This window comes from Oncorhynchus tshawytscha, linkage group LG27 (assembly GCF_018296145.1).
Source record: "Oncorhynchus tshawytscha isolate Ot180627B linkage group LG27, Otsh_v2.0, whole genome shotgun sequence".
Taxonomy (NCBI): domain Eukaryota; kingdom Metazoa; phylum Chordata; class Actinopteri; order Salmoniformes; family Salmonidae; genus Oncorhynchus; species Oncorhynchus tshawytscha.
In genome coordinates, this window is record NC_056455.1 from 9,852,389 (window position 1) to 9,863,127 (window position 10,739).

Below are 10,739 nucleotides of genomic sequence, written 5' to 3' on the forward strand. Positions count from 1 at the left end.
TCTCACAGTGTGTTCCCTTACTGGTTCTTCTCCTCCATCTCACAGTGTGTCCTCTTACTGGTTCTTCTCCCCCATCTCACAGTGTGTTCTCTTACTGGTTCTTCTCCTCCATCTCACAATGTGTCCTCTTACTGGTTCTTCTCCTCCATCTCACAATGTGTCCTCTTTTAGCTCAACAAGTCCTTGGGATGTTGGTTAAAAAAGAGGACTAGAAGTATAAAGGTTGTATCCATACCAATTTACTCTTGTTTACTTAGCTCAACAATAGAAGGTGGTGGGGTAGGACTTTAGCTAGATGATGGCAAATAAGGATAGTCAGTGTTAGAATATTCTTAATATGACTTCAAAGCTATAACCCCTCTAACCAAAAGATGATTTCGCACGATTCACATGCTTTTTCACATCAAACAGTTTTTTAAATTGAGTAACATGAGATTATAATTTTCATCCAATAGTTTGCTTGATCCATTGGCCATTATCTGGTCTGAGACTGAGACTGGTGGGAGTGAGTGTGGGTATTCAGACCTGTCACTGCCAGCTGCATGGCAGTCGGTCTGCTGGAACTCATGTCAAGTCTAGGGGTCAGCCACCCCACTGGTTGAGAGACAGAATTTAAATAACAAGGGCTGAGGAATTGCCAACTGTTTAAAGCCCTTACAAGGTCAATGCAGAATAATTGCATTTGCTTGGCTGGCGAACAAGCTGTCCACACTTGGCAGAATTTGAACGAGTTCACAAAGAATTTCAATGAGGAGTCCAACTTTTTATATCTGAGAGACATTTGTAAGACGTTGAACGTAGCCAAATGTTACAGAATCCACCGATTCTAAATGGAAGTTTCCAATTGTAGGCCTAATCAATCATTGTAAACTCCTAATCCTGCTCTGTAACCAAACTAAAGAAATGTTTCATTCACAAGGATGTTTGTATAAGTGGCCTAAATATAGTCCAGATGTATTCAGTTAGGCACCATCTCTTGTAGATTGTGAGGCTCAGATGTTCTTCCCACAAATGGGCCAACTAAAGCCAGATAGGTTTGTTAATTATTCAAGCCTAGTTCAAAAATGCTTACTCTTCACCATCACCAGCTGCAGACAAGGTGCTAACTGAAAACATGAACAATGTCCACCTGCTGCTTTCTTAGAGTAAATATTTCCCTCTTATCTGTAACTGTCATTGGACTTCCCTGATAAGGAAAACCTTAGGATCTGATGCCATTTTTATTTTTTATTTGACCTTTATTTAACGAGGCAAGTCAGTTAAGAACCAATTCTTATTTTCAATGGCGGCCTAGGAACAGTGGGTTAACTGCCTGTTCAGGGTTCACTGTTTTTATTTATTTACTTTTCTGCTCTTTTGCACACCAATATCTCTACCTGTACATGACCATCTGATCATTTATCACTCCAGTGTTCATCTGCAAAATTGTAATTATTCGCCTACCTCCTCATGCCTTTTGCACACAATGTATATAGACTCCCCTTTTTTTTCTACTGTGTTATTGACTTGTTAATTGTATACTCCATGTGTAACTCCGTGTTGTCTGTTCACACTGCTATGCTTTATCTTGGCCAGGTCGCAGTTGCAAATGAGAACTTGTTCTCAACTAGCCTACCTGGTTAAATAAAGGTGTTCTCAACTAGCCTACCTGGTTAAATAAAGGTGAAATAAAAATAAATAATAAAAAGGGGCAGAAGGACAGATTTATAACTTGTCAGCTCGGGGATTTGAACTTGCAACCTTTTTATCCTCCAGATAATAATACTTCTTTATTCAAATGTATATGTCACATGCTCACACAGCATCATATTTGATGTTCTATTTACCAAATTACTATAAAGGCCAACTTATAGTAGATTCAAGAACAAGCAAAGTGCCTATAGAAAATAGCTGTAGGCTAAGCAGAATGTGAAAACGGGCAAAAATTCAAAAGTAACAAGGGGCTTAAAATAATTTATTTTTCTCACACACACACACACACACACACACACACACACACACACACACACACACACACACACACACACACACACACACACACACACACACACGCCTCATATCGTGGGCGTGTCTACGATTTAGATCTGCCTGGGGGAGAGTCTTTTCTCAGCGTCCCAACAATATAGTGCAATGGCACATTACAGACCGCCCATGAGGCGTGGCTAGCTTGAAGGGTAGGTTATAAAGTTGGGCTAGGACAAAATTGCTTTGTATTACAATAATGCAGTCGCACGGGACGGCCGTTTGATTTCTTTGTTCTATCTGGAGAGAATTACTATATGGACTTTCAATTTAGGTTATTCTCAGTATACAACTACATATTGTAGTTTTGAAATATATCAACATGTCGAAAAGTTATGGTAAGAAAACGATTGTTTCTATAACCAGTGGACTATTCACCTGTCTTATGGTGCTCTTGGTAGTCGCGCAGCATCAAAGAGTTCAGGTAGATGAGGTTCCAAACCAGAGAGAGATGGGGACGCGCTCACTCCAGAGCATGGACACCTTGGCTACGGACGGAGTGAAGGCTGTTCAGCAACAGGTCAACTCGGAGGCGCAGACGAAAAAAGGATTCTCTGCGTATTTTTCCAAGTTGACCCGGGGACGGAGAGAGGCGGACAAGCCTGCAGGGTCCGCTCAGTCAGCGACAAATGCGTCCCCCGCAGAGGACATCAGTGCAGATGACATCTTCATCGCTGTCAAGACCACAAAGAAGTTCCATCAGTCTCGACTGAATCTCCTTCTGGATACCTGGATCTCTAGAAACATGCAGCAGGTAAGCCAACAATACTACATTATTATCAGAAGAATATGGTTAATTTGAAATCTTCCATGGACATAACCTAGAATAAAACAATCACATATTTCCACTAGGTTTCTTTTAGTAGGCTTAGGCTAGGCAATTTACCACAATGCTTTTACAAAAAACCTAATATTCTCCCATAAAATATGCTTTACAACAAGCCACCAATGAGAGTTAAGTGTTACGGCTGACCCACTCAAACATATTTTCCACTCATGTCAGGTGAAATGGGTGATAACTGTTTGATCCTGAACTGTCCATGTTACCCTCTTAGTTGTGCAGAGTTCCTTAGGCTCTGTCACTTTTTATTCTGCCTTGAGTGATGCCCCTGAGAACATAGGGAGCAGTTTCAAGCCTTTGCACCCCCCTCATTTCCCTTCTCTTTCACCCCCTCTTTTGGGAGTCCCTGTGAATGCCCTGGTGCAATGTATGTCTCACAGCAGCAGCTCCAGTGCTGTCCCCTTTCCAGGGCTAACAAAGCGTCTTTCTGAAGGGGGGAAGAAAAGCTTTCCCAGCCCCCTTGTCTCAGCCGACCCCATGGAAACGTGGGAGCTGAGTCTGGGTCCAGCAGCCAAGGGATGGGAAAACTGGGGGGGCTTCGTTAGGGGATGTTTGGGACAATGGGGTTCATCTATAGGGAAGTTTGTGCTGGGAGTAGCACGCTGAGTATGAAAATGCAGCCCTGAGAACCAAGCTGTTTTCGACTGGTGCACAAAGGCACTCACAGCCATAGTCGAGAGGAAACAGAGGCTAGTCATAGTGATTTTATCCACTACCCAGAGTTGTCACGCAATCACACATTCTTTATCCACCTTCTTTTGAGAACTCTTCTCTCCATCCCAAGCCAAACCCCACTCTGTTTTGGGTGTTTTGAAGGTTAGTCATGGCAACACTGTCTCTCTTTGTATGCAGAGGAAGTGGGGTGAGAAAATGGAACTTTGAACACATAAGATGCATCACATGATCAAATACAGTAGCCCATTCAAAAAACTCCCTCCAAAAACTCCCTCCATTCCATAATGGTCTGTGGTGAGTTTACTACACCCGATATAGGGGAACGATACAGGGGAAGTCTGACATCTGTCCTAGCCCCCCCCCCCCCTACTTCAGGAGAGGTTTATGCTCAGTAAGATGGGCTGTCAATAGAGTTTGGGGAGTAGCAGTTTACATGGACATTGAGTGTTGTGCTTACTGTAGTGGATGATGTAAGTCAACTCTCTCTCTCTCTCTCTCTCTCTGAGATGGGTTAACTGCAGGGTTTAATTAGGCAGCTGGTGGGATCCAGAGCAGGCATAAAGGACAGCCTGGGCCCACAATACAAATGGGAGTTCCTGGAGGAAGCCTGACAGGTGGCCAGAAGTTAGAGAACAAAGGATGGTTCTAATGCCAGTCATAGGAATCAGGTCATTCCCAGCACATATGGACATCTGCACCCAGGCTATATGATAATGCTCAATTGATGAACACCTGTGGAGCTCAGCTGACTGAATCCAGTTGATCATGTCTGTAGCTGGTGTCTGTAGCTGGTAGAGATATCATGGCATTCTGCCAGCAGGTGAGGCCTGACTAGAACTGTAAACTGGGCAGATCAGAGCCCTGATTTGTATTTCCAGCACAGGAGATACACTTTTTCTGTTTGCTTAATTCCTTAAGCAAACAGACGTGCTTTCAGATAATGTTTACATGTAAATAGAGGGTAGATCCAATCTGTGATTACCATGATAGAATTGTGCCTGTGGCTTACTGTGTCTGGCAGAATAATATATCCAATTTAGTATTATGGTCAGAAGTTTGTTTTTTATTACATCAAATCAAATAAATTATTGGGGGGGGGGATGATTTGGTTCAAAGAATAGTTGGTGTAGTGAAAGGCCCATTTTTTTGTGAGTCATAAGTTAGTGAGTAAGCAAAAGTACTGTGACATAATATGATAAATACCTTTTTATTTTTTTATTTTTTATTTGTTATTATGCATGGGGTTGTTCAAATAGTAAGCCGTTGTTTCCGGTGTTTCAGCAGATTTCCCCCCTGGAACAATGCAGTTTCCCTCGTGAGTGAGCCTCACAACAATGAGAGAACAAACTGTGCAGCAACAGCGTTTTCTGGCTTGTAGTACTTTGGGCTCTGCAGTACATAACTAGCTACAAAACACAGGTCGAAATCTAGCTCTAAACTACACATTCATGGGCATTATAAGGGTATTGACTTTGGTTGTGTCTGGACAGAACAGCTGGTAGCCTGGCACTGGCAGTGACATCAAAGTGGTTTGATATGCATTCCATTTTTAATTGAAATTATACTAATTCGCCAGCACTCCCAAAACGAGCGTCTGTACGTCTGGCAGTTCTGAAGAAGACTTGGCTCCATTGTTGAGTTAATCAAATAGCCTTTCACAGTATGAAGGAATGAGTCTGAATATCCAGCTGGTCAGAGAGTGGGGAAGTGTCATTGTGTGTCTGTAGGTGGCCTGTTCTCTGTCCTGTACTGTAGTCCACACTCCAGTGACTTTAGTGCTGTGCTAAAGGCTAAAGGGAAGGGAGAACGCGACATGGTTGAGTGAGGGGGGTGGAGTACGTGGTTGTTGATGGAGGGAGATGTGTGGAGGGGAGTGCAGTCCGTGGCCCTTCCTTCCCGGGGATCTTGAGACAGCCAGCCAGGCACCATGCTCTGCTCAGACTGGGCTGTGCCAGGCCTTTCTTTGGTGGGGAGGAATGCAGTCGTCGTCGTCGCCCCCCCATCATAAAAAAAACAACGGGTTATTCTCCTCACAGGGCAGGACTTGTTATTTATGAAATTATGGGGGTGAATGAATTAGTATTCCAGTGACTTCTTTAATGTTTCAGTTAAGACAAAAGCCATTTAGCCCTTTGGAGACTTCTCTTTAGTTAACTGCTGCAGCTGTATGCAAATACCAGCAAACATAGTTAGAATTTACCCAGTGGAGGACTTTACCCAGCATGAAAACACCCGGCATTGTTCTATTGAAGAGGTACAGTGTATGGGGTGGTGAGAGAGGGGGTGAACGGGGGATGGGTAGAAGCTTGAAGTAGGGGTGAATGACCACACACAGATTTGGATTTACTAATCAGCAGTGAGACCCCCCCCCCCTCCATCATCCCCACTCGACCCCTGTCTGTCAGTACCCAGGTCGCGCTGGCAGCTGCCTCAGTGATTAGGCTGTCCATTCAGCGGGACTTAAAGCAAACAGCGCCAGCCTCTGATCCCTTTATCAGTGAAACCACCACCCTTCCTTAAACAAACACAGGCCCAGGGCCTTGCAGCATCCATCGCACAACATCTGCTCCCTGTTTGTTGTGCAAACCAATCAGATAAATCTTTGGCACCGATGGCAGATAGTACTGAACTGTAGAAATGGGAGGGGAGTTATTAGAAAAGTGAATGTCTTTGCCTTATTGCCCTCTGGCATGAACTTAGCCAGCCCCACTGTTAAGATACAGATCTCAGATGGCTGTTGCTGCTCAACAGTCAGTGGCAGAAAGCAATTAGTGGAAATGTGGGGTTGGTTCAGTTGTCATAAACTGTTGGGAGGTCGCGAGCAGCGAGAAAGGGAAGGAGGGAGTGGGGCTGAGTGGGCGCTGCTACCTGGCGTGTTGGGGCACGCTGCGGAGATAAGGCAGGTGCTGTCTCACAAGAGGGGAAGAGTAAACGGGCAACACACACACACACACACACACACACACACACACACACACACACACACACACACACACACACACACACACACACACACACACACACACACAGGCAACGGCAGACACAAACAGGCCATGGGGGCCCTTTCATCAGCCCTGTCTGACTGACTGAGGGCTGCCTGGCACCTGCTAAACCCTACCCACCATAAAACAACTCCTAATCCCTACCTGCTCTTTTAAGTGTGCCACTAAGGCTGCCTTTTGTTGTTAACTAAACACCAGCCTGCAGTATTCTAACCTTGACAGCATTATTCTTTGGCTGCTAAGACCTTACTGTGTGTCACACAGGTGGTGCAGAAATGATCATATCTGAATGATGGCCATCGATTTCTATTTCTAGTCAACATGTTGGAGCTAGGGAGTGGGTACAGATCCAGAATGGAATTGGGTCTTAATGGTGTTGGGGGTCAGTGGTGTCGAGATGGTTGCCTCCCTCTTTGTTCTATGTCTGGGATACTTTTGGGGGGGCTGCACAGTTGCCATGGAGAGAGGGAAACCTTGCATAAGAGGCCTTTATTAGAGTGGGGCTTGTTTAACTCCATGTGTTCTCCACATGCATAAACGACTGCTGATAGATGGTCATCACACTGAATTCGATGTATGGTGAACAAGGACAACTGTAGTTTGGACTCCAGTTGATTCTTGTGCCACCACATGTTCTGTAAGGGGCTTTGATTTCATGGATTTCCACTCCCACAACGTGATCTGATGTATTTTCCCTCCTTTTCAGACATACATCTTCACAGACGGAGACGATGAGGAGCTGAAGAAGAAAGTTGGTGAGTTTGGATTTTTTAGAAACATTTTAGTTCTCATTTTATATTTATCTTAACCTGAACAGTAGCTGGAATTAATTTATCATTAAACGTCCAGATTTGATAGTGAGAAACCAAGCCCCTATTTTAATCCCCATGGAATGTGTTGCTTTGAGCTCCTGGGGCATGTAGTCTTAGTGGCAGATGGCGTTAAGGCTCTAACAGTGCTATAGTTACAATTACTTGCATTAACTAGCTAGTAAGGTACTAGTTTGTAACTCACCATCTCCTCCCTCATTGTTCCTACAGGGAGTCACGTCATCAACACCAACTGTTCAGCAGCACACAGCCGCCAAGCTCTATCCTGCAAGATGGCTGTGGAGTACGACAAGTTCATTGAGTCTGGGAAAAAGTAAGTGATGAATTTACCCAGGCTGTATATCATTCTAGATTTGATAGTGATTATTGTTCTAATTGAAATATTGTAACGCTTTAACAATGTTTTCCCTTCTTAGGTGGTTTTGTCATGTGGATGATGATAACTACGTTAACATGAGGACTCTGGTGAAGCTGCTGTCCCACTACCCCCACACCCAGGACATGTACATTGGCAAGCCCAGCCTGGACCGGCCCATCGAGGCCACAGAGAGGCTAGGAGACAACAAGATGGTAGGTGCACTTAGCACTCCTGGCCTATGACAACTTTTCAATTGGTTATTAAAAGTTTGAGATGCTTCAGAAAGGTTGCATAACAACAACTTAACATGCTCGCTGTCTCTCTTATTTTCTTCTTCCAGAGACCAGTAAACTTCTGGTTTGCTACTGGGGGAGCCGGCTTCTGTGTGAGTCGAGGCCTGGCTTTGAAGATGAGCCCATGGGCCAGTGGCGGCCATTTTATGAACACGGCAGAGAAGATTCGTCTGCCTGACGACTGCACCATCGGCTACATCATTGAGTCGGTGCTGGGGGTGCCTCTGACCCGCAGTAACTTCTTCCACTCCCATCTGGAGAACCTGCAACAGGTGTCCAGATCTGAACTTCACAAACAGGTGAGGTGTGAACGTGTGTCCATCTGTCGTTTCACTGTGAGAATAGAGTTTCAGCATTTATCAGAACTTATTGGGCAGGGTTGCTTATTTCTTTCCCGTATTTGCTTATTCCAGATCACATTGAGTTATGGAATGTTTGAGAACAAGAGGAACATCATCAATATGAAAGGGGCTTTCCCTGTGGAGGAAGACCCATCAAGGTGAGACATTACATTCTGCATGACTACTAATACACAAATGGCGATCCTACTCTACTTGAACTATCTTGACTGTAAAGAGGGTATATCTTTTTTTTCTCTGTTAATCTAACCTCCATGTCTCTTTCTCTCTCTCCTTGTGTTCCAGGTTTAAGTCTGTGCACTGTTTGCTGTACCCAGACACCCCTTGGTGTCCGCTTCAGGTTGCCTACTAGGTGACCGGCTCCTTTGGTATCCTCGTCCCCGCCGTGCCTCGGTATCTGAAAGGCTGGTGGGGACCCGTGTTTGGTATCGGACTGTGATGTCACTGTATTTTTGTTTCAGTGGCACACAGACTGATAGTTTTACTGGGCTGCTGTGCGGCCCGCCTTGGGACATTTCCTTCCTGTGTGGTGTCTTGGTTCCTCCCCTGGCATAGGGGCAGAGGAGCCAGGCAGGCACTTAGTGGGAAGGAGCTTAAAGCATTATGGCTTTGCAGGCAATCAGTGCGTTGTGTTTTAAATGTTGCTTGTAATTGTATTTGCAATTCTTATAGAATGTACTACTTATATATCCAAGCCTTTTGCCAGCTTTACGTGATTAATTTGTTGAATTTCTGTTGAATTGTTTGCTTTATTGTTCAATTTCTTTTAGTTTCTTCTGGGTTTTGGAAGCCATTCAAGGTGATCCTTTTAGGTTCTATAGAAATAATCAGACGGTCAGAATGTCTGAGATTGTGGACGAAATGGTTTTCATTTTAGGATTTTTGGTTGTGGTTTATTTTTTTTGTTCATTTCAGAAGACTCCGGACAAAAACAATAATCTGAAGATATTTTGGTGCTTTTTGTTAATGATTTGTCAGTGTTATTACTAATATGATTTGAGCTGGCAGAAGGCAGTTTTCCAAATGTGCCGTCAGGTTATAAAATCTGAGGTATATCAGGAATAAGCACTTTTCCCCTTATTGATAGTTTTAAATGAATGAGTTGACAGAATTGACGTCCTTATGTTTCACAGCTGTGTCAAAACCAACGGATGTAATGACATAACCCCAAAAAGATCAATATCTCTAGATTTGATTGTATTTAATAACATTCCTTGCATGTGATAGAATCAGGGAAAATAATATATAGCAAAGATATTTTTTTCTTCTCTGTTACAATCAACTGTTGATTCGTTTGGAAGATGGTCTTGTTTAAAAATTGCACAGCTGGGTTTGAAATTAACTTTTGCTTGCTCTTGTGAAGTAGCTAAATGACCAACTCTTCCACTGAGAGTTTATATTGACCTTCTTTAGATGACCATCAACACATGTAATACTCTCTGATACGTTTTGCACAAAATGGATTGATGGAGAGCCATGTACACTACTGTAACTTATTCCTCAGTGAGTATGCGGGTTGGTTTTGTATTGAGCTTTGCAAGAGCAACACCAGTGTTTCCACACACAGAGGTGTTCTTCCTCTGTAAACAACCCATATTGGGTAGGATTGTACATGTTCATTATAAAGCAGTATTTGTGTACTGTGCCCTTTTTAGTTGAAATGCTAAATGTGTATATTGAGGATTAGAATGTAAATGATTTTGACGACCTGGACATGTTTTTTACTGCTTGTTGTAACTGCGCTAAAGGGCTGTTATTTATCCTCCAGTGTCTGGATGGTTCTGTTTGCTTCTCAGGGATTTTGATCAAATCCTGATGTTATTACCATAGGAACCCGTGTGGTGCCTGAACATGACGCTTTGAAATAAAGTTGGATAACCGCTGAGAAACAATCTTTGTTTTGTGGTTTTTTTTCTATTACATTCCATTCATAGCATGAGATTACAGATCTCCTTCTACATAAAGGCTAGAATGGAATAAACCATCCTTGTATTTTACAGATGGTGTTTGTGTGTGAGCGAAATATCAGCTTATTCAATCACGTCATTATTTAGAAGAGGGTGTCATAACTTGCCATGATTTGATATGTAACCATCAGAGGGCACACCCAGGCATGATGATTAAAAACTATCAATGTGAACTCTGTCATCTCTCACAACCATGCCAAAGAAAAGGGCGAACTGGTAATGCCCAAATGCTTATGTACTCTGTCTAAAGCTCTGTGCTTGTCTCACTAAAGCATTTAGGCAGACAACCTCTCCCAGTGAGTCTGAATGTTGGCCGAGGCCCAGGGTGTAAATTATAATGCTAATTGGAAGCACTTAAAAGCCACAACTCCGACTTTATTTATTAGTCTACA

At 43.4% G+C, this 10,739-nt stretch overlaps 1 protein-coding gene across 1 annotated transcript; it reads left to right on the plus strand.

Moving 5' to 3' along the window:
* The first annotated feature begins 2,216 nt into the window (after positions 1-2,216).
* On the plus strand, positions 2,217-10,272 carry LOC112245978 (beta-1,3-N-acetylglucosaminyltransferase lunatic fringe-like). Its single transcript, XM_042307343.1, has 7 exons — positions 2,217-2,776; positions 7,247-7,295; positions 7,581-7,683; positions 7,787-7,940; positions 8,069-8,320; positions 8,435-8,520; positions 8,666-10,272. Exons 1-7 carry the CDS (start codon positions 2,345-2,347, stop codon positions 8,730-8,732), a joined length of 1,143 nt encoding a protein of 380 aa, XP_042163277.1. The 5' UTR covers positions 2,217-2,344; the 3' UTR covers positions 8,733-10,272.
* Positions 10,273-10,739: the final 467 nt, after the last annotated feature.

Bases quoted from the DNA above. Each gene is read 5' to 3' on its own strand.
- LOC112245978 (XM_042307343.1), top strand. From the start codon at position 2,345: ATGTCGAAAAGTTATGGTAAGAAAACGATTGTTTCTATAACCAGTGGA. The intron at 2,777-7,246 runs GTAAGCCAACAA...CCTCCTTTTCAG, and splicing joins TCTCTAGAAACATGCAGCAG to ACATACATCTTCACAGACGG. The intron at 7,941-8,068 runs GTAGGTGCACTT...TTCTTCTTCCAG, and splicing joins GGCTAGGAGACAACAAGATG to AGACCAGTAAACTTCTGGTT.